Source organism: Pogoniulus pusillus, chromosome 8 (assembly GCF_015220805.1).
Source record: "Pogoniulus pusillus isolate bPogPus1 chromosome 8, bPogPus1.pri, whole genome shotgun sequence".
NCBI classification, from domain to species: Eukaryota; Metazoa; Chordata; class Aves; order Piciformes; family Lybiidae; genus Pogoniulus; species Pogoniulus pusillus.
Window position 1 is genome coordinate 25,592,293 of NC_087271.1, and position 24,041 is coordinate 25,616,333.

The window sequence follows — 24,041 nt, forward strand, 5'->3', positions numbered from 1 at the left end:
ATTTGCTTAAACTTTTTATTAACAGGCCCATGTAAATTTTTGATTGCTGATTATACGAATAATTGAACATTCTTCTGATGAAGGAATGTTTTTATTTCTCTATCAGCATAAATTGGCTACAAAGATGAAAATGAAGCAAGGCTTGCGACTGTGCCGTATCCCTTAGGGATGGATTTGGGAGTGGCCTCCAGCTTCTCTCCTCGCTGTTGAAGGAGAGTAGTGCTCCTCAGCCTCTCCTGGGAGGGAGAGGCTTCACAAAGTAGCTCATATTGTCTATCTGTTGGTGTCCTCCAAAAGGGTGGCATGGTGGTGAGGGTGAAACTGGTCTTGGAGAGGGCACAGATGTCCTTGCTAAACAAGTGCAAATACATGTCCATGTTGCTGGGTAGCATCTGCAAGTGATGCTAAACTGTCTTCCTTAGGTTCATCTTAGGCAATGATGCATGCAGTTCCAGTGCTGAGCACAAGAGATCTCCTTGCTGCTCATCCTGGCCACAATGGGTGTCAGCACCAACCATCCTCTTCTGGGTTCATGGTGTTGGATGTGCTCTGCGCTCTGGCACCATTTTCCCACTTGTATTGCAGAGCTTTGTGTTGCACTTGGGTTTGGTTTAGACTGTCAGTCCCCTCTTTTTACAGCTGGCTTGCTAGGCAAGATCATTTCCTGCTTCATTTTTTGTTTGTCTTAAATGAACAGCTGCTTTTCTTTTTGCCCTATTCAGGAAATCATCGAATTCCCTATCCTGAAGCTGAATGGCAGGACGATGGAGATTGAGTCCACCTTTCACATGTATGTTCAGCCTGTGGTGCATCCCCAGCTTACGCCCTTCTGTACAGAGGTAAAGTGCAAAGGTTCCCTGGTGCTTCACGAGTCTCCTGGGAAGCAGGTTTCCATTGCACTGGGGGTTTGGGTACCTCTTCATGGTGTGGCTGCAAGGAAGCATGTCATTCCAGTCTCGAGTTAAGGGCAAGGGGAGTGATTTTTTGGCACTGCAGTAGCATGTAAAGACCTCAGTTTAGGTTCATAAATAACTCTATCTATGAGCTGCTAACTGAGGTGGCTGTCTAACTAATGAATGTTTTAACCATGAGGACAAAATAAAAGCACTCCTGTTAGTTCATACTTGGAGTGCTGTAGCCTTGGTGAGAGCGTACTCTGGTTTTGCCATGCTGCTTTTTGGTGGGGAAGGTTGAAGAAAATGCTTGCAAGGCAAGAAAGTGTTCTATGTCTGCCTGGTTCAGAGGCTTTAAATGACTCTCCTGTGGGCCTGCCTAATGGGATTTGATGAGTCCTTCAGAGCAGAAGGATAACTTATGTCTGTGTTTCTAAGACATTTTGATGTTGCGCTTGGGTACTTGAAGTGTTTGCTGGGATAGCGGCCGCTTGTTACTTGGTTACTCTCATAGCCAAGGACAGCTGCTCTTGAGCTACGGCCACCTTTCTGCAGATACAGGCAAGAGGATGAAAGGAGTAAATGTAATCTCTGAAGGTTCAAAGGAATAGGGGAGCATGGGTTGGTTTTTTGTTTGTTGGTTTGTGTTTTTTTTTTCATTCAACAAAAAAGTTGACTGTTTCTTGCAAGTGTGTTTTCCCTCCCTGCTATAGCCATCAAAACAAAGGTTAAGTTCTTTTGCTTTGGTTTTTTTTTTTGTGTCAGTCCACTGCCTTGATGTTGGCCAGTCAGCAACTGAAGTACTTACTGGGAATCATGGTATCCAGGTTCTTTGTTCTGTCCCTGTCTCATTTGGAATCATTGACACTGTGGTATATTTTCCCTGACCTCCGTGGCTATAGGTTTAATCCCTTGAAGTGCTTGTCCCATGTGTACTAACTTGATAGAAAATGACTTCTCTGTGTTAGGTGGAGTCCCCTCCAAGACCAACCAGCCTCTTCCATATTTCCATGTTGTGAAAACAAATACTTTTTTCATTTTCTTGTAACTAAAAACCACCTGAAGGTATTTTATTTAAACTTTAAAATACCCCAACAACTAAGCACAAAGAACATTATTCCCAGGAGAGGGGCTTTCAAAAACCTATAAACGTGTGAAAACAGAGGGTTATAATGGAAACAGTTTTGCAACATTAATGCTAGATGGCTGGACAACTGCTTTGGCTGTCCTAATCCCCATGAGATTTGCTGGACATCTGCTTGTACAAATGTGATAAATAGCACAGCTTGCACCTGATTTTTGCTAAAAGCAATGTTGGCTTCTAGAGTAAAGCCAGGAGTGTCCGTTTTACATGTCCTCTAAATTCTAGAGAGAAGTTGTCTTGTTTTTATTAACTTGTCCCAAAAATTCTTTTTCTGAAAATTCTTCTATTGTGGCCTTCCTCCTGCTGCTAAAAGTTGCATCCATGTTCTTACATGAGAGTCTGCATGACTTACTTGGTGCAGCAGTTGGAGCTGAATGGAGCCTCTGGTCTGCCGCAGCCTGGGGACATTGAGAGAGGTTCTCTGCATGCTGAGCTTCTGACAGACATTCAGCCTATCTAATGCTCCCACTCTATGGTGCTAGTTTCCCTGTTTTCTCTTGCTCATGGGAGCTTCGAGCAACTGTTTGCATGTTTGCAGTTTTATATCTTCTGTGTGGAGCCTTCGAGCAAGTAGAGCCATATGTGTGTGTACACCACCTGTGCAGCATGCAGGAGTCCCCAGGATGGGCATGATGTATCCCAGTTGCGTATTCTGCTGCTGACTTCAGTCAGGTATTTTGTGTCCAGACTTGAGTAAAAATGGGCAGTGCTGAAGCTAGCAGGAAAAATGGCCTCAGAACCCCCACCTGTGTGTATTGTTGGCGCAAAATGATCCAGTTTGCTAGGTTCACCAAGTTCTTTGTTATTAGCAGTATGCGTTAGGGAGCTGGTTCTAATCCTAGCCTGGAAACTCCTGGGTGAACCTGCAACTATGCCCATGCTGCTTGGTGACAGCATGGCCTCTGTTATAGAATCATTCAGGTTGGAAAAGACTCTTGAGATCATCAGGTCCAACCATTTGCCCTACTCGTACAGGTTCACGGTTAACCCATTTCACATCTAAACAATCTTTAAACACATCCTACCTTTATGGTCACTGTGCCTGTCGAGGTGCAGCAAGTGAGGTCGTGCTGGAGGGGTAACTGGCCTTGTGCCTGGGCCCTGTATTCAGGGCTGACTTTGAGACCCTTCCCTAAGAGCCACAGGTGACGTGGCCATGCAGAGGACCTTACTAAACAGTTGCAAAAATACATTTTGCATTTTCAGCCACCTCTTTGTGGAGGCTATAGTGGCTGCATAGAAAACCTGTGGGTCAGTGACACTTGTTAGGCAGGTGCAGGGGTCAGCACTGCACTCCTAGTGTAGGTTCTCCTGAGACCCTGAGGACACAGCTGAGACATGCTGTATATCCAGCTCCTGGAGAGCTGCTGCCCACACAAGCTCCAGCACTTGGTATTGATTTGCAGCTGGTTTATGTTTTCTGAAAAAATACCCATTTCGCTAAACGCTAGTAAAGGGCTTTCTCTAGACACCTCTGCTTACAAAGGGTGAGATTTATTGGCCTCTTTGTCTACAAAGAAAGACCAGGCCTGATTATCAGATTGTACACCAGAGACAAGTGCTTAGGTAATCAGCAAACTGCCTTGGAGTGGAAATACGATGGTTTCCCAGATAAACTCTGTAGGAAAAGCAATGGTGTTGGTGTCATGTGAGAACCTGTCTGCTCTGCCACTGCTCACCCTCTCCTCTCTGCTTGGTGCTTTTGCTGGGAAGCAACAGATATAGACTGTGCGGGAGGACCACTTGGGTTGCTCAACTTACTCCTTGGGTCTGAAGTACCTCTCACATCTGCATTCCTTCTTGAAGAAGACAGCACAACATGAGAAGGGTGTTTGTGAAAGTGGAGAGCTCATGGTCACTCTCAAGGCAACTCCTTTCCTTAGCTTTTGGTGTGTCTCTGCTCTTCATTGTCTATAGGAGATTCTTCCAACCTCCCGTACCCATTTCCATTCCATTGCAGGCTTACTCTGTAGCTATTACCTGGCCCCCTTTCTCTTGACCTGTTCCTGTAAAACAGCAGGTGATGAGGGTTGGTTATGATGAGGGGTGTGATGAATGTTTAGACAGAGACATTAGAAAGTGCTTCCAAGTGGTTAGAAGGGTGTATTGTTGGGTGTATATAAAGCTCATCATGACCTTTTGGAAGATGCAGGTGGTTTGTCTAATACCTGAAAAGGTTCATGCTAGGAGCTTATGTGCAAGGTTCCTTCTACACAGAATGTGCTTGTACAGGCTTTTTCATGGTACTTTACTCTCTTTTTATGATTAATTTTTATTGATTTTCTTTTTTTTCTTCCTGAAGGAACAGGCAATAAAAGTAAAAGAAGATGAATGCCTTATAGCTTGTTTATGTTTCAAGTACCATGTGCTTCTTGGGATCACAATGGTGCAATTTTATGTTTTTATAAGACCAATAATGTAACAGAGAAAGAATCAGAACTCTGGTCCCTTTTGAGGACTTTCAGACCTGTATTGAAATGTACTTATGGAGCATTTGTTTTTGTGTGTGTGATTTCTGCAGCAGGAGTCGTGTGTGTGTGTGCACTTGGTGATGTATTCTTTAATGGGTGAGTTTGTAATTTGCTTGGCCTGGTGCTTTGCGCGGCCAGGCAGGGAAGGAGTCAGGCAAGATCAAGCAGTGACTCTTTGGTGAGACCTCTATATCCACTTTCCCATCCCTCCCTACCTCCTGATGGGTATGTCTGGATGAGATCATACCACCCTGTATTTCCATGGCCATTGGAGCTGCAGCTCTGACCAAGTGCAGTCCTGCAGGTGCTCAGAGCAGCAGAAGCCGTTTACATCAGTGCTGACCATGATACCAAAAAGTTGCCTGTCATCCTTAGCAGAGGAAAGACATAGACTTGTAGGAGTAAGTCCAGAGAAGTGCCACAAAAATGAACAGAGGGCTGGAACAACTCTCCTGTAAGGAAAGGCTGACAGACTCAAGGTTGTTCAGACTGAAGAGATGACTCCAGGGAGACCTTATTGCATCCTTTCAGTACTTAAAGAGGCCTTATAAGAAAGATGGGGACATCACTTTTACTATGGTCTCTTGTGAAAGGACAAGGAGGGTAAAGGTTTTAAACCAAAAGAAGGTAGATTCATACTAAATAGAAGGAAGACTTTTTTTTGTGATGAGAGTGGTGAAACATTGAAACAAATTGCCCAGAGAGGTGGTGGATGCCCCATCCCTGGAAACATTCAAGATCAGGTTGGGTGGCACCTTGAGCAACCTGTTCTACTTGAAGGTATCCCTGCTTAGTGCAGGAGAGGTTGGGCAGGTTTACCTTTAAAGGATCCTTCCAACCCATTCTGTGATTCTTTCCTAAAAACTCTTCTTTCAGCCACTTCCAGGGCTTTGATTTGAGCTGTCCTCTGAGGGGCAGAGCCAGCATTTTGCAGTAGGTGCACTGTCCACCTCTGCTAGGCAAATGCATAGGGAGAAAGATGGCACGAAACAAAACCAAACCACTCCAAACAACAGCAACAAAACCCTCAAACAACCAAAACACCAAACAAACAAACAAAACCCAAGACAGTGAGCTTTGAAAACTGCTCTAAAGAGCCATGTGTTAATCTCTCAAATCTATTTGCTTTTTAGAGTATGGGAAGTCTGTATGTAGCAGCTGTTCCCCAATTAAAATACAGATTAATATAAAGCCAGTTTCTGGAATATAAAAGAGTGTCTGTGTCCCTCTACTTCCTTAAAATTCCACCTCATAATGGCTTGATGAACTTGAGAAACCCTGCTAGAGGAACTCTGCATTCTTAAAATTAAAATACTTGCCCTAAAAGGTATATATTACCATTCCATGGAAGTCACCATGAGAAAATAATCTTTCCACTTACAGCTTATTCAGTGAATCAGGTATTTGGTATTCATTAAATGTAATTACAGTTTAATTGGAGTTTAATCTCTTTTTTTCTTCCCTTCCCTTCCTCTAAGTTCAGTGCTGCCAGCCAAGCAACCAAAGAAATGGAGAGGTGGAAACCACTGAGCTGCTTTCAGTTGTCACACATTTAACAAAGCAGAGCCCTGTGATTTGTGAGAGCATTTGTTTTACGAGTAGGTTAAGGTGGTCACCACTTCTGAGTAGTGGTGGGGCTGTCAGCACCTCTCAACTGGACGCTGGCTTCTCGAGGCTTGGATGCATGTGCAGGCAGCAGGACATGCTCCTAGGTTTTGTTTGACCTTTATTTTATGAAAATGTGTGAGATGTGTAGTGTCAGGAAGGCACCAATGAAGTGAAATCCTGTAGTGTGCACTTGTTTTAATAATGATTTTTTTAATTACTTAGGTGCATTGATGGCAAGCTACTGACCTCCAATATTCAATATGTTAAAAGACAGTTTTGTCAGATGGAAGGCAGACAGAAAAATTATCTCTTTTCCATGTGCCTCAAGCTATCCTGGGCAGACACAGGCAGAGGCCCATGAGACTGCATCTTTTTATTTGTGTGTCTAGCTTTAAACAGCCAAGCGCTTTGGGTACAGCCAGTTGCACTGTCTGTTGGCAGAACCTGTTCCTAAGGAACCTCTTGAAAACCAGAGTAGAGCAGGTCTCTGAAAGAAAGGGTTTTTCTTCAGATTTCATTCAGTTGTTTTAAATACTGTTTCAAAATGCAGAGAATGCTGGGGTGAGAAAGCACAGAGCTGGGGGCTCAGCACAGGGGAGCACGACCAGGTCCACTCTGGGTCTCACCAGTTGTGGTCTCTATTCTGTTCACTAAACACTGCAATTTAGACGTCATCACCGTAGCAGGGGAATAGCCAGAGTCCCTGGTAGTCACTTCTGCCTCTCTAAGTCAAGGCAACATCAAAATTGAAATGCGTATTGGAAAGGGACTTTTTAGATATCAGAGGGGCAAAGGGTGCCACTGATTCCCATACAGATCTTGCTCTGCTGCTGAGAGCTTGCTGTTTTCTGGTGTGGGTAGGAGCCCTCCCTACATTTCTGTTTGGGATGATGCTGTGCCCTTGTCTGTGATTGCAGAGCTGCCAGGGCCATTGTGCTGTGTCTGGCTCCCCAGTAATGTCCATGTGGGTCACAGGAGCATGTTTCGGTTGCAGTGAGATGGACAGGAGAGGAGACCTCTCTAATGATCTTTTGAGTGCTGCTCTGATGTCTGCTTTCTGTTTGTTTCTTGTTTCAGCTGACTGGGATTATTCAAGGCATGGTGGATGGGCAGCCAAGCCTCCAGCAAGTGCTCGAGGTAAGCAGAGTAACCTTTAGTTCCTGAACTCTGACCTCTGATCCTGTTGTCCTCTCTTCATCTCTTTCCCTGCACCCTCCCCTTGCTGAGAATCGAACCGCGTAATTTGACTATGATTACAGCTTCATTAGAATAACATTTGCTGTCACGTTGGTGACACACTGCTGGGAGTATTGAACCATTGATCTGTCATCTCCAGCTGTTCATGTCAAGGGTGCTGACAAGATATCTAAACTCCTGCCAGTAGAGAGGAGAAGATGCAATTCTTGCTTGAGCCAGTTTTACAGCACCAAAGCATTGCTTGAGACCACTGCTGCAGGAGCTTCTGCCTTCTTTCGCCTCCCTTAGCACTTTATTAAATTAGTTTTTTCTACCTGTTTAAATGCTTAATAATACATGTAGTATAGAAAGAAAATGCCTTTAAAATCTAATCTGGAGGATGTGTGAATGCAGATAGTGTCCTAATAATACTATCTGCTTAATGCTGAATTCCTACAGCATTTAGGGCTTAATTAGCTTGGAAGCGTTTCTCCATCAATAGCTTTTGTTGGTAGTCAAATAGTGGAGGAAACCTTAAGCAGAGTCTGCTTGAGCTGCAGGTTGGTGTTCAATGCATTGTCTCTGTCAGGATTTCCACTGCTGTGTTACCTAATTGTTCCTAATCAAAATAATTGCAACAATTACTTATTTGAGAAAATCAAATTAAAGGCTTTAAAATCTTCCATGGAGACAGCACTTCGTGGGCACTCACATCAGGGAGTTTAGAAAGGTTACTGCTGACTGTCCCTTGCTCTGGGGAGCCTTGTGTAGGGCTGGCTGGAAGATCCCAGCAGCTCAAGGGAAACAGGAATATGTCTGAGAGGCTGGATGCTACTTTGCAGGGAGCTTTACTCCAGAGGGTTATTGTATAATTGGCTGCAGAAAGAAGCACCATCCTCTGCCCTAAAGGCTGTGGCAGTGACACAAAGCTGAAGATGGTGCTCTGTGAAGGTGACATCTTGCATCTATGCAAACCCCCAGCTCTCTCTGGTGCTCTCCAGAGAGCATGTAGCAGTGGTGCGTGTCCATAAGCATACAGATGCCTGTGCCTTCTTCCCCAGGTGGAAGAGCTCTCTTTGTCTGGATGGGTGAGCGTATGCTGCTGCTGGAGCATTGCAGAAAATGGTTACTTCTCTTTCTATGGGGGCTTCTTAGAGTGTGGAAATTTTCTGTAGATTGATTTGCTTGTTTGTTTCACTGAAAAAGTGTTCACACAGCAGCGTGTTTCTAGGTTAAAATGCAATTTGGGCTGGGCAGCTCCTAGGACACACTTGTTTATTCAGGAGCTGAATGTGTTGAGTGAGGGGAAAAAAAAAGAGGGTGTTCACTTGATGAAGCACTGGAAATGCTGCTAGTAAGACTGCATAGTAACAGCTGATTACCTGTTAGTTGCCACTGGAAGGTTTGAGGCATGTAATTTACTAGTATTAGCTGTAATAAGTGTCTGCATAGAGGTTTTAGTCTAAGTTAGTTCCTCCTGGTTAATCCCCAAGGTGTATATGCATCTTCCAGATTAATGTGGTCCATTTCTGAAGTGGATCCAGAGCATCTGTCCCTATGGGAAGTTGATCAGGAATAGTGGATTTACTTTAAGTTTACACTGTACCCTGAATGAGCATATCCACAGACCTGTAAGAAGGAAAGAGACTCCCAGCCTGGAGAGGAAGGGGGTCTGTGGCTTTGTCTGTCAGTGACACACAGTGCCTGTGTGTACCCAGCCCTTCCATTTCTCTCTCTCTCTTGTATCTCCTTGGAGGCGTATTGAGTGGGAGCATGTGAGAAATGCTGGAGGGTAGGGATCCCAGGACGCCTGTGTTTTCTCTTCATTGGAAGGGACAAAAGTTATGCTCACTGTGAGCCCATTTGGTACAGAGAGAGGGAAAGTGGAGGAGGAATGACAGGTAACAGCACAATTGTATCGTCCCGTTAATGCTACACAACTTCCATCCCTGCACTGACAGAGCTGCTGCGGTGTCTGATAAGATCATCCTGCTCTGGTTGCCTGATGTCTCCTATCGGAAATCTTCAAAGGTCCAAACGTGCTGTTGTTGAGATGGCAAGCAAAGAGAGAAGAGAGAGAGGCAGAGGGTGGATAAGATCACAATTTTCTTCTCTCTTGATTGCAAGCAGCTTATCTGAGTTTAACTGTTGTGGCTCGGCCTGTCTCTGCAAAACTCATCCCCTATTCTTGCCTTCCTTTCAGAGGGTTGACGAGTGGATGGCAAAGGAAGGCCTCTTAGATCCCAGCGTCAAGTCGATTTTTGTGACCTGTGGAGACTGGGATTTGAAAGTGATGTGAGTATGGAAGGGGAGGGATATTTTCTGGGAGTTTTTGCTCCATGTTTTTCCATAGTACATGTGTCTTTGTCCTTATGAGCCTCTGACTGTCCTCAGTCTTTGTTTCTTAGGGAAATTGTTGTTTATTGTGCATAAAGTGGAAGGTTATTTAAGATGTATGGATACTGGGCACAGTGCAAGATCACTGCCTAGGGTGTTTTTGTAGTGAGTGAATCCTTTTAGAACCCCCAGAAAGGTTTAAAGTGGAGCTTTGTGATGCTTTGTGTTTTATCCAGTATGCTTTCCAAAGGGCAGGGCATTTCTGAGCACATACACTGAACTCTATACACCCAAATCAAGCAATGGTCCTTCTCTGACTTCTGCATGTAAGGCTTTCTCTCTGTTGTCTTGGCACAGTAACTGGATGTGAATCACAGAGTAGACTTTGGAAAGAGGGTACAAGTAAAGGCTGGCACACTTCATTGGTGTTCTTACTGTTAAGGTCATCTTCAGCATCTAAGCAGCTGTATGTAGAGTACCAGGTGGGGACTTGGAAGTGTCAGTTCACGTGCATGTTTTGTTATGGAAATAGCTAGACTACTGACCTAAAAACATATTTAAAACTCAAAAGTTAAGTGTCTAAGAATTAGATTCTGTAAAGCATTTGCAGATCAGTGCCATACTGTGCTGAATTCACTTAGATTCTTGTAATCTCACTTCAGCTTTTCCTTTCCTTGGCATCCTGGATAAAGACTCTTGTTGTTGTCACACCAGTAAAACATGAGCTTGACACATCCGATGCTAAACTGACATCCACAACTCATTAGTAGTGTTACTTGGTTTTCAGTGTGACATTGGTTCCTCCAAGCTGGAAGCCTAAGTAAACTGCACACAGCCTGGGAGTAATCAGCAGTTCTTTCTGGAGAGTGGTCTGGGAGACAGCTCTTTGCTTCCTCTTGGTGTGATTAGTGAGACATAAGGACCAAAGCAGTAGCACAAGCACTAGTGGAGATCAGAAATTTGCCATGTTCCAGACAAGACTGTGACATGCAAGCTTTTGAGTCAAAATCTGGGGCTGCTGGGGCCATGTCCAGAGCTGGTGTGTCTTGCCAATTCCTGTGTCACTGTATTAAATTATGAGTGAGGCTTGTTTTTCCTTATGCATTGTGTTTAAACTTTTGTTAAAGACCACCAAAAAGACAGCTGCATGTACTTGCTAGACTTTTGTTTCTCATCTGTTCTCTTTCATCAGTTCTTCGTACCTGTTTTGCTGTTCTAGGAGTCTAGTTTACTGCTTTTGGTGATAGTTGTGAGGAACAGAGTTATCTTTGTTCAGTGTCCATCTTTCCATCACTTACACAGTGAGATAACAAGGTTCTTAGATACTGACATTCTAACTTGGTGTCTCTATGGACTAGTCAACTTCTTCTGGGTGATTCCTTTTCTTTTTCTTCAGAGCTCAACAGTGGGAAAAAACAGGTAGAGATGGACCCCATTTCTGGTGAGCCCTAGAGGCTGTGGGGTGAGCTGGCTCAGCAGGACATGGGCCTCTTTAGAGTGGAGAAGAGAAGTCTGAGAGAAGATCTGATCAATGTGTACAAATATCTGAGGGGTGGGCGTCAAGTGGATGGGGTCAATCTCTTTTTGCTGATCAGCAGCAGTAAGACAAGGAGCAATGGCTATGAATTGGAACATAGAAGGTTTCACTTCAATATGAGGAGAAGCTTCTTTACAGTGAGGGTGACAGCACTGGAGCAGGCTGCCCAGAGAGGTTGTGGAGTCTCCTTCTCTGGAGACTTTCAAAACCTGCCTGGATGCATTCCTGTGGGAACTACCCTAAGGGATCCTGCTTTGGCAGGGAGGTTGGACTCGATGATCTCTGGAGGTCACTTCCAACCTCTAAATTCTGTGCTTCTGTGGCATGCAGTTCCGGAGTGGAGGTACTCGGTTCTGTTTGTGGTGGTCTCTCGCATGGATTGTGCCTCGCTAGTCAGCTGGAAAAGAAGACTCTACTGCTGGCCATGAGGTTGCAGCAAGTGGTTCAGTTCTCCTCCTTCCTTTAAAACAAAAATAAACCATTAACTTCAGAATTCAATCCTGAAGTGTCTCCAGGGCAAAGCAGGAGATACATTTTGTGTTTTCCAGCTCATGGGTAGCAGGAGCCTGGCTGTAGCTGTGCGGTCAGTAGCCTATCGCGCCGCTCCGGCGCCGATTGGGTGCTGCGGCGTGCGGCGTCACATCTGATTAGCGCTGTGCCACTGAATGAGGCTTGAGTGAGGCCGCCCTGCCAGCTCTGACTTGTCTCATTTCCCATTACTTTTATCCGTCACCACAAATGCCGAGTCTCCCTCCTGAACTAATTAAGTTTGCGTGTGTTTAGACACATTGCCAAATAGAGTTTAGCAAAGCAGAACTGAGCATCTCTTTTTAAAGAGGGAAGGCAGGGAGCTGAAACAAGACTGCTCAGACAGAGCCTCAGAGATGTGCAACGTCTAGGAGGTATTTCAGGGAATTACCCTGTGCTTCCCTACAAGACCTGGTGCTTTTTGCTGCTGGGTCAAGGTGACACACTGGGCACAGAAGGCACTGGGGCAGTGGGAAGGGGTGCAGTGCTGCTTGTCTGCATTTGGAGAAGTGTGCTGGTGGAAGCATTGCGTGGTAGAAACCCCACTGGGTTTCAGAGGAATTCAGGACAATGAGGTGAGTGCAGTGCTTCCTGACTTAGGGATGGGCAACTTGGGGCAAGTCCATTCCTAAATCTGCTCCTCCTTTTCTTAGCTTCCTCTAGTAATGACAGCTGCTTGCACAGTTGCCTGCGAAGCAAGCTGCAGTCCTCTTGCCCAACGTCTCATTGGGAGCTGTCCATTGTCCATAGCTTGGCTGTTGGTCAGAAGCCATGCAGCCTTGTTCCTGGCTTCTCCAGCAATGACTTGTGTATTTATTTTTACTTTTGTCTGCATGTTCTGTTGAAGGGCTGAGGCATGGTATCTTCTGGACAGGCCTGTCTGCTGCAAGTGCTTCCAGTAGGTACCACTGGTAGGTGCAGAGGCGCTAAGTGGCACAGTGGGCTGAGCAAGCTGCATGGGAAGGAGTGGCTGGAATAGATAGAATAGGAGGCTGTCACTGATGCATGTGGGGACAAGGTGTGGAAAGAGCCTCTTCAAAACCAGGACTTACAGTATGTGTAGTGCACCTAGCTCAATGAAAAGAGGAATACTGATTGTCAAAGTATTGCTCTCTGCTGATGGTACCTGGCAGTATCTGAGTCTGCAGGATTCCGGGTGGAAACTCAGCTGCCAGAGGGCTTGTGAAGCCTCTGCTTGGCTGGAGGATCTTCAGAGAATGAGGCACTGTGTGGCTAGAGACTTGCATTTTCTTGAATGTTAGAGCTTTCTTGGAAGATCAGAGAGCTGTTTGTCTGGCATCCATATGACAAGAGGAAACACTATTCACAAGGGGCTGGACGCCAAGAAGAGGACACCAGCCATCTAGGAAGGGTTCATGAAGGTTCAGCATGAGTCGAGGTCCTTGGCCATGCCAGCAAAGTCCTTGACATAGGTGTTGTGCACCATGAAAAGGAAAGTCCCTATTGGAGGAATTTGGTTGCTGCTGGAGAGAGCCCATTGCATGAGAGGACTCACAAACAGAGCGCTGATCCTCTACTGACTGCACTTGCATCAACCAGCTTTCAGTACCCGGTGTGTGTAAACCAGACTGGAGCAGGGGAGACAGCAGCTCTGCTGCCACCCCTCCTCTTCTCTCTTGTTAAGGTGCAATTTCTTTAATGAGAAAAACCTCTTGAGTAGGAACATCACCTTTCTGAAGGCTTGTCCTGACAAGGCAATTCAAGCCGACAGAGTCACATATCACCTTCAGCAAATATCAGTCACTCATTACAGAGATTCTTCTCCCAACCACCAGCCCCCAGCAACACCCCTCGTTCCCAGACAAGGGAATGAATCACACTCCTGCTCTTGAATACATCATGACAAGCCGTGGTTCTAATGAGAGAGGGCCATTCATTCTGGGTGGAAAGTTCCCTGTGTCAACACAGAAATGTTATTAATTAAAAGAGAGCTACCTGAAGCAAAAGATGAAAGGAGCACCAGATCTGCCAAGCTAAAATATGAGTGGGGATACAGCCTCGTTAGGCACACGGTCCTTGGGCCTCTGAGTGCTCAGTGGGAAGATTCCTTTAGCCTGCTGCAATGAGTTATCATCCAAGTTTAACAACTCCAAGTGTGAATTCAGATACTTGGCATAGTCTGCTTTAGTGCTTGGACCTCATTCTGCACCTCAGATGGAACTGCCACTAGTCATTAAGCAAATTGCATTAATGTGGCATTGGGTGGTCAGGGTAACACACCTCTGAAGGGCTGAGGCAGACGCTGAGTGCAAGAGATGGTTTGAGTGGAAAAGAAGGTACTTGGTGTCTGCCAAGGTTGAGCCCTTGTAATCTGAGCTCTTTAGTGTGGTTTATCTCCTCTGCAATGTCAGACTGCCTCCATCCGTGTATGGAACCGGTTTGTCTGCTCTTAAGCATGGTGTGAACTAATCTTGGCAACCAAAGAAGTATTGCTACTGTGTGTTCACAGCTACAGAGCTGAGATGCAGGTTAAGTGATGTGCCTATGGTTGTGCAGGCAGGCAGAGGCAGAGAAAGGAGCTGAAGGCACATGTGCTGGATTTTCAGACCTGCACCTGAACGTTAAGAGCATCAGTTAATTCTTTCAGTTTTGGATCGTTCTGCAAATGCCTAGGTAACAGTGCATGTGGACTTTGGTCTGGGTACCTCTGAGGTGAAGATGCCTGTAGGATACTCACTGTGGCTGGTGAGAACTTGCTAATTTATGTCTTTACAGGAAACTACTGCTCAGAAGGGTTTTATTTTTTGTTGCAGAAGTGTTAAGAGGCAAGTAGTCTCTAATATAGTGATAAAACACAGTGAAGTGTCTGGAGATGTTTATAGCCCTTGGTGCTCTTCCTAGGTTGCATATTAGTGAATTCTGAGCAGTGAATTATACCATTGCTTAATTTTATTTTACTCTTTTAATTCTTTCTTTGCATGTTAAACAGGCTAGGAGGATACTTGCCATCTCAGTCCAGTTCTGCATGTGGCAATGGGCTGATCTTTGCAGCCTTTTGTCCTGGAGGCTTGGTTCAAGATAAGCCTTGGGTCACAAATGAAGGATGGATGGTGTTAGTGTCTCTTGTGCATGTCTTTCTTTGTCACAGTACCGGGAGAGGTTTGATAGTCTCAGCCTGGGGGAGAAATTGCAGACAGCCACTGAATGGAGTCAGTGGGGCCACTAGGGTAGCTGTGGGGAGAGGCAGGAGAAAGCATAGGGTGGGCAGGTAGAGGGGCAGGAGGGTGTGTTCAGAGCATGGTTTGAGAGTAACAAAGAGCTGGTAGCAAACAAGATAATGTAGTAATTTGTGGTTTAAAATAATAAAGCAGTTCCTTCTCAACTAAGATCTTTGGATTAGGTGGTTGTTGTTTTTAGTGGGGATCAATTTGCTGACCAAGCCTATGGTGTCTTTACATTGGATGAAGGAAGAGGGTGGTGTGAACTACCGTGCAGGGATGGAACTGAGTATTCAGGGTCAGGAACCTTTCGAGTCAGCTTTGCTGATGGAGTCGTTCATGTAATTACATCCTAAAGTGCTTTGCCAGATCTAAGCACTGAAGCCTTGTGAGCATGCTCTTCTCCAGCACTTACAGGGAGTAGCACTGACCCAGTTCACTTCTGCGACCCCACAGCCCAGCTTTTTGCTTTTAAAGGAAACGATAGCATTAATGCAAAAATAAATTTGGGGGTTTTAGATTCCCTCCTTGAACACTTACTTGAAATTAACATAGTGCACTCTTGTTACCCTTCTACAGCAGTTCCCTTGGCCATCTCCTCTTCTTGCCTTTGTTTGAAATCCTCTGGTTGCATGAACTTCTGCAGGTTAGGTTGTCTGAGATGCGTGACTCGGAGAATGCCTTTGTGTTCAGCCTCAAATGTGAAATCTTTGCACAGGGATCATCATGCAATGGACCTTCAGGTCTGCTATTTCTCTGGCTTGTCATAGCAAAGATGTTTGTCATAGTCAGAGCTATACTGACTGCAGATGTATTGGGCTCAGTGCATTTTGGGGAGCATGGAATCTGCTGCCTGGGAATTAGGACCAAAGAAGTTGGAAGGAGAGCGAAAGATGATGGAGAAACTTGGAATAAGCTTATAGTGTAGGTGAGAGTGGGACAGGAATTGCATCAAGTACTGTATTTCCAGCACTGAGCTGTTGAGATGGGGTAATGCAGGGAGAAGGGTTTTCCATCCCTTAGTATGTTAACTCAAGCTGTGTTTGAAAGCAGTCACACTGAACTGAATGCAAGCTGTTGATCTCCATGCCATCTGTTCATCCAGTAAGGAACCCTAATTCCCTCTGCATCAGTAATTGGTAAGGTGAATTCTGTGTCCAGTAGTATAATTTTATTTGGACAAAACAGTTTCAAAATCAACAGGTCTGCAATGGTTATTTGGTTAAAAAGCACACCTCCCTCTAATAGCAACTCAACATTATGGTTGTCCTCTGCACTGGGAAACTCAAAACTGCATGGCTTGGGAACTACAGAGGATAAATCACTGGAGGGCTGTTTGCCATCTGAGTTTTGTTGTCTGTCGTGTGTATAAAAAGTAGGATTAGCTTCACAAAGTGTGAATTCTCTTTATTGCTTCAAAAAGCATTATTTCCCTAATGTTAGACAGCTGTAGTGTGTCATGTTTGGGCTAAAATGACAACTGTCTCCCTTTGCATCCCAGCTCTTGTTACTTCCCAGACGGAGCATAGCAGGTCTGTGTTGGCACCAGTGCTGCCCTCTCAGTGGTCTGGCTGAGAGTGGTGCTCTCAGAGCTTCTCTGCCTAGAGCACTCAGCTTGAAAAACACTGCGAGCATGGGAGCAGCATCCTTCCCTTTTCACTTGCTCTCTTCTAGCCACGTGTGAGTCGTGTGAGTGGGTATCTTCCTTGAAAGCCTTTTATTTTGTTTGTATGTTTGTTTCCTGTTGGGAGCCATCTTCCTGGATGGGTTCAATCCCTTTTCTTCTGAAGCTCCTGGCTGGCAAAGACCTATTGGGCCATCTTGAGGTCATCTTTGGTATTTTCCCTCCAGCGTATTCTCATGTGCCTTGTCCAGCGACTCTCCCGTATCCTGAGGAGTGGATGTCTGGCAGTGTGCAAGACTCTCAGGAGGATGCTGAAGCTGCAGACTGGCTTTTTGAGCTCAGTCCATTCCATATTGGACTTGCCTTTTTCTGTGTGTTTGGCCAGGGTGCTGCCATCAGCCTGGCATCTTGGAGTTGGTGTCCTATGCTCAAAGATTGCTCTGTACCAGGTGCTAGCAATGACATCAGACATGTGGAGGTGGCTCTAGAAGAAAGAGCAGAATAGAGGAGTCTGGGGGAAGAACACTGAGGAAGCACTGCAATGTGCTGGCAGGGCTGTGTGTGGGAAGCTCATGCTGCCTGGGACTTTGTCTGACCTTGATCCCACCAGATTTTTCTGCCTGTCTTTGATCAGGGCTTTGTTTTCCTCTTTGCCCAGAACCTACATTCTAGGACACCCTTCATCTTCCCACTGTAGGTGCCTCTTGGTCAATCCTGCTTTAGTTTTTCCATCTGGGTGCTGAGCCAGGTCTCAGTGCTGGCCGTCAGCCAGCATGCTGAAGGTGCTTGGGCACTGACTTCAGCTTCTTTTCCCTGCCTTGAGTCACATGTTCCCCCTGCAAACTGAATGGAGGGAGGAAGCTGGTGAGAGGTTGCTGAGACCTCTCCTGCAGCTTGCTGTGTTCTCAGCTCTTAAGAGAATTGTTACATCTTACAGACCGTTTGGCTTCCCACTCGTGATCCTAATTCTTCACAGTATGTGTGTACCATTTCTTGGTTATTGAAAGGGCTCCTGAAAAGGGTCTGCCCTCTGGTTCGTGGTCTTCCATGCAGCTAATTGCAGGAGGGCTTTGCTTGGGCTGTGAGTCTTGATGTTCCCAAACTCTTCTTGTGCTAAGAGGGTGAAATAATACCCAAGTCTCCCTGTGGTTGCAGGGATTGACCTTTGTGTGCCATCAGAAAGAAGGTGGGGAAGAATGATTCTGCCAGGAGTAATTCAAACTTGGAATTGCTGTGGAGAAAGTCCACTTGCTTTCTGTATCACTGATGCTTTAAGAGCTGTCTGGCCAGCCAGGTGTCTCAGTCTTTCATCTCTACATCCTTACATTGTGTGACACATGAGGTGCCAAAATAGCTTCCATTCCTTTGAGGACCGAGCAAGCTCTACGCTAGTAAAGGAGTGATTACCTTAGAATGACAAGTCAGCCAAAGAAGGGATGACTGTGGTTGCACAGCCTGTGTGAGAGGGGGGGATGGATGGTGGTTCAAGGGGAGGTTTTGTCAAGTTGCTACACTGCATATGAGAAAACGGAGAGAAAAAGCCATTAGACTGTGTATTTCAGGTGTGAGGAAGCTGCCAAGGTCTCCTGGCATTGTGAAATGCCAAGTGAAATGTTACTGCCATGCAAAGCACAGCAGCGTGCTGGAATTAATGAGGCTGGGAGCACATGTGGCTGATGTGGAGGGTTAGTGTGTGTGAGGGTGATAGGCTTAAGCAGGGGTTTGTGTGCTCAAGAAGTGTTATCTAATGGCAAGACCATGTGAAAAGAAGTTGGAGGTTATAAGGAGAGTGTTAAAAGTTGTGAATTGCCGAAGTGTTTTGTGTTTGCTGCAGACCTGAAGCAAATCGCTGGCTTAAGGGGCTCTGAGCACCTGGGTCTTGCACTGGATCTGCAAGTAAGGTGAGGGCTAAGTAATTAATTCCTCTTGCTGTGACCAGGATGGGAGATGATTCTGACTTGCCACTTCTCCTCAGAAGTTTCTTCAGAAGCTGGTAAGGACTCTGGTTGTGAAACCCAGGAAGTAAAGAGGATCCCTAGGTGCCTGACAGTCCCTTTTCTCTGTTGGTTCTATCTCGCAGGCAGCCTCGGGCTGCCTGTCTCTTTGTTAAGAGAGTGACAGCAATGTGACACCGTGAAAATAATTACTAACAAATCACGGTGGTGACTGCAAACAGCTCGCTGTCTTCAGAGGCATGTCAGGGAGCATTAGAGCAGGGCCGTGGGAGCGGCAGAGCGGCTAGGGGCTCTTTCTCTGCTCTAGGCTGAGGGAAGAGCGTCGGAGACCTTTGGCGCCTGCCACCCCCACGTCATTCACTTCTCGTTGGCTTTTTCTTTTCTTTCCTGCCTTCCCTGCCTTCGCCATCAATAATTAAGCCCATTAATTGCACAGTGACTTCGGGAAAGCTGAGAATGATAAGAATGGGCTTCTGCCTTCCCTGGATTCAGCAGCTGGCCACAGAGCAGTGGAGGAATTTCTGGAGGGGTATCAAGGGCACATGCAAGGTGTGTTTCCTATCTTGCAGCCCTTGTGTGCTGCTCAGAGCATTATTGTTTATTAGCAGTGTGTCCTTAGGAATTTATGTGCTGCTGGTACATTTGAAGAATGGCCTGTGCCCTTGTCCTTGGAGCCTCCAGTCACAGTGAACCCAAAAGTAGCTTTATATTTGTGTAGAGCATCATGGCAAACCTGCAGCTGACTGGCATTTCCAGAAAGAAAATGGGCAGAGGAGCAAGATGTCCTTCCAGGATGCAGTAGGGGTACATGCCACTCAGTGTGAATGAAGCAGAAAGTGAACATGGTCTGTCAGAGAATAAACAAAGGAGGCACCATGGGTGAAAAAAGTGATTGGTACCAAAAAGAACAGCTAGAGGAGGCTCTGTAGGGATGAGGCCATTGTGGCTGGCATAGAAATCCAGAGCTACATGGACAGAGTCAGAGCAGAAGCTCTCTATAACATCTTTCATTTTATTTCTATAAAGTTCCCTTCAAAGGGAGAGTCCAGCAGAGATACTGAGAGAAAACTGGAAAGCAGCTGCTGGCTAAAGTGTCCTTCAGCAGCATTGATAATCAACCCCCTGGGCAGCCTTTGAGAGGGGAGCTCACAGCCTCCTCTCCTCAAGCTGTGCTATTTGTTACCTGGGCAGAGGAACACCCTGCACAGGGAAGCAAGAGGTGCAGGTGGGTGCCCATTGGCAGCACCTGCTCCACTGAGCAGTCCTCTTTCCATTCTCCTGGTTACTCAAGTGATTTCCCTGACTGTCACATCTGTAAATAATGTTTCTGGCATATCTAGCTAGATGCAGAGTGGCGATGGAGGAGGGAGGGCTAGAGCTGAGGGTGGCTTTAACAGCCCCTCTCCCCGACTCATACAATATTTATGCAGGGCTGGGAGTCGGTGACACTGACCTCTGGGTCGTGCTGTTAAACAGCTCCCGCAGCCCCTGCATCCTAATTGCTGCACTTGTCCTTTGCTCTGGAGGATTCGCTGCTCCTTCTCTCCAGCGAAGCAAATGCTAATGGCAGCTTGTGCTTAGAGGTGGGGAGTGGTCTCTTCCCCACAAGGAAAAGACAAACTTGTTTCCACTTATGCAGATGTTATTTGCAGCTGCATGGAAACCTGTGCTCAGACCCGTGATGTGCCAGGCTTTCTGCCACCCTGAAGGTTGTGCCAAGAGCCCATGGGACTCCTATGTTCATAAATTGGGTTGTGTATCATCAGAGGGAGTGGGGAAAGGGTTAACCCCATCCCACTGGCTCCTCATAGAATTTCTGTTTTCCCTTTAGTGGGGAGAGGGAAGAAGGGACAGTTACAGAAGTCAATTGAGAGAGTAGACTTGGATGTTGTGGTGCTAGAGGAAGGCAGAAATGGTGCCAGCAAGGAAGAGGAGTTCCAGCAGCATCACAAGGCAAAACGGCTTCTTTTCTTGTGGATAAGTGATCTGCTTCTGCGAGTGGGAAGAGAGGTGATGCAGAAATCTGGAGGCCTTCTGTGTGGTGAAGGAGTTCCCCCTGCCCCTTGCCAGCAGTGCAGCTATGGCTGGAGGTGGAGAGGTTTTTCACCTGGCAGACAGGGGCTTTCAGCTAATTCAGATGGTTCAGGAAAGCACAAGAGAGTGCTTAGATTGCTAGAGCTGCCATGTCTTTTTCCCCATACCATTTGGCTGGGCTCCATCCTGCCTGAGGCTTCACGTCCAGTGTCTGCAAGTCCAGTGACCTGACTGGCCACCCACGTCCTTTATCCTGCCTTCCTGAATTGGCAGGTCCCCGTTGTGACTAGAAAAGTGCTGTTTAGACGGGAGACTAATGGCCTTTAAGTGACATGATTGTATTATGTTAAGCGTCTATAGGCTTTACCATTAGGCACTAAACAGTTTATGACTCATAGCAGAGAAGCCTTTGTCCTGAAGAGTTTATACTCTAAGTGGTCTGGACAGGCAAGGCATGGAGAAGGAAAAGTTTCCTCCTGCCCTGTTGCACAGGTCTAAGGAAGGACTGGGGCAGGATATGCCTTCTGAATTCCAGAGCAGTGTGTTGTTACAGGTCTTGAACGCCTGGGTTTCCTGAGGAGAAGTACTTCTGCAGTGGTAATTGTGCACTGGGATGAGAAGCACGTTTAATTTTAGCTTAGTTATTGGGTGTGTTTTGGTTTTGAGGGGGCTTAGACACGATGCGTTCTGGGTGCATCTGTTGCATCAGATATATTCCTTTGCTCACTGTGTAATTACAGTAGTCTGCAGTGGGAGTCCAAATTCTGCTTCTTGAAACAGCTTGTATACAGAGGGCCAGGTGATGACTAAATCCGTGTGCAAGGCTTCACGAGAGACCATATAGATGGGAAAAGGACATCCTTTGTGTCATCAGGCTCTGCTGCACTGTGAATCACAGAATAATTTAAATAGAGATCTCTAATCCAGTCCCCTGCTCAAAGCAGAACTAACGTCAAACTTAGATCAGGTTGCTCAGGGTCTTCTCCAGATGAGTTTCAGTGTCTCCAGGGGAGGAGATTTCACCACCAATCTGTTACAGTGCTTTATTACCTGCACAGGGAAGTGTTTTTCCTGGTGACAAATTGGACGTTCACCTGCTGCAGCCTGTGGTCATGACAGGTGACTTGAACTGAGAACATGCCTGTGTGGTATATGTACACAGTATCCAATTTTGTACACCCCTGTTCATAAGATGCTGTATAATGTCATATTTAGTAAGCAGATGGACTGTCACAACACAGCAGGCTTGTGTGCACAAACCTGGTTTTAAGCATTTTTCATAGTGTCAGGTTCCCAAGGCTGAGAGGGACCATCTCAGTCTGAGAGACTTTCTAGTTTGTTTTTCGTGTGGAGCAGTGTCATGCGTTTCTGATGTCAAAAGGAAGTCCACCCAGTCATCCACCCTGCCTGGAAGGGCTGTCACAGCATTTGCCCTACACCATCACCCATCTGGAGAACTTGGTGTGGAGGAGTGCAAAGCTTCTGCCTGCTGCATTGCTAACCTCAGCTGAACCGTGGAGCCAGCAGGCTCTGTTTTCCTGCATGGTAATTAAGTAGCTATTGAAAAATCAGAAGGCTTATTTCTGATCCTATTCATGCTGGCTCCTTACTCCAGGTACACTTACTCCAGATTTCCTCCCACATGCATAGCAGCCGAATCAGGCCTGGTAAATAGAGCTATGAGTCTTTTTAAGAGAAGCTGTTAAGCAGTAGCACATAGATTTATTGTAGCATCATGTGTGTGCAATTGTTGATGAACATCTTCTGTTAGAGGCTGAATACCTGCTGTGTTACAGCCTTGCTTTTTATGTTGACATAGCATCTCTGCCAGCACCTAGCTGACGCACCAGCAGATACCCATAAAAGGGCCAGATCTCTCATGGTGTTAAATGCCTTCATGTTTCATTAAGGTTGATGGCAGTGGAAGGCACACAATGCTTTGCAGTATGAGCCAGTCACGACAAAGTCACTTGCCCTGTGTGATTCGTCTGGCAGAATTATTTTCCTAGGGTTTACACTGCTCCCCTTGCAGTCTGGGATAACAGCCTTTTCCATTCCCAGGAAGAGTGTAGGTGTTCAGATTCTCCCCATTTTCTTGGTAGTTAGTGGGAAATGCAGAGAAGAGGGCTCCAGCTGTTAGCTGTGGGTGATGGGTGTTCAGGCATTTCAGCCAGAGCTGCTCTAAGTCCCAAGTGTTAAGGCTTGCAGCTTGCTTTTTAAGCTTCCTGGGCAGGAATATGCCTTGTGGAGAGAGGAAGCAGCACTGTCCAGAATGGGCATCACAGAAAACGAAAGGAAGATCTGAAAGTGCCAGGTGCCTCATTGCTTAGCCTGAGCTTTTTTGGCCTCATTACACTAATCCAATTAAAGACTGATAGAAGAAGATAACACACACTCCAGTGAAGGGGTTTGTGTGGTGACTGCTTTCTTTCCTGGGCAGCTGGAGTGGCCCTAGTTATCTTGTGCATCACCACACCTCCCCAGGCCCTGCAGACCCATTGGTGCCTCCACATGCCATGGTGTGTGCTCTTCTCCTGCATTGTGCCTCTCTTATTACTAATGGAGCATGGATGCATTTTAGCTGCTGGTCAGCCCTCATTAATATCCAGAGATGACAGGTTGACATTTGTAAAGAAGACTTGCATTGACCTTCATGTTGTGCATCGGTGCAGTTGCCATGCCATGCCCAATGCTGGATGCTTCTTCCCGTGCTGCCTCAGGAATGCATTTGTGTTAGCAAAGGGACAGGCTGCTCTGTAACCCTTTGCTGCTGCTGGGAGCACAGGCAGTGTGTCTGGATGTCTCTGCATCTGTCTACCTATCCCAAGGAGCAGTCCCAGCAGAGCATCCATCCATCCCAGTGAGCAGAGTGGGGGATGCTGAGGTTGTATTCGTGGCTCTTTGTGGACGTTATTATTTGGGTTCCAAGACCTTAATGGAAGACAGCTTCATGTGAACAGCAATGTCCCATCTTCTTTCCTTTTCCTTTTCTGGGAGTACAGAAGAAGAAAAGGTTGTACTGCCCAGGCATCCTGAGCGTTATCACTTGCCTGTCTCTCCCCCGACCCACCCCATCCTGGCTTGAGGACTGCTGCAGCCCTCTCAGCAGTGACATTTATTAGCAGAGGGGGCTTTGAAAACAGGCAGGCTGCTCCTGCAAAGGCTCCTTGCTGTAACTCTGTCTCTTCCTCTTGCCTGCCCATCTGAGGCAATGGCTGCTGGTGTTGAAATTCATTAGTGTTTCCTGACAGGCAGTGGAGGCTTGCTCTGTCTGTTCCTACTTCCCTGCTTCACGCATGCTGATATTTAAAGCTGATGTGTGGCTCATAGGCTTGTTGCACTGTGACAAGTTTGGGGGTGGTTGAGAGAACTGAGAGGGTGGAAGGAAAGAGAAGAGGGAGGGAGATGGGACTTGTCTTAGGGTTTCTGAAAGCATAGGGGTTTTCAGACCCCCTCCAAATTGATTGTTTTTCCACAGCTACTGTTTGGGAATTTTAAGCGCAGCCATCCTGCACGCATGGGGACAGAGAGGGACCCCTGCACCATGGCTGTGCT

The 24,041-nt window shown here is 46.3% G+C and overlaps 1 protein-coding gene across 3 annotated transcripts in view; it reads left to right on the forward strand.

Moving 5' to 3' along the window:
* Positions 1–24,041, forward strand: part of ERI3 (ERI1 exoribonuclease family member 3) — a 158,331-nt gene that overhangs the window by 42,564 nt on the left and 91,726 nt on the right. For all 3 annotated transcript variants that reach the window (XM_064147722.1, XM_064147724.1, XM_064147723.1), the window contains exons 3-5: positions 723–839; positions 7,194–7,253; positions 9,496–9,587. In XM_064147722.1, the coding sequence (XP_064003792.1) occupies positions 723–839; positions 7,194–7,253; positions 9,496–9,587 (269 nt within the window). The remainder of the gene's footprint in view (positions 1–722; positions 840–7,193; positions 7,254–9,495; positions 9,588–24,041) is intronic.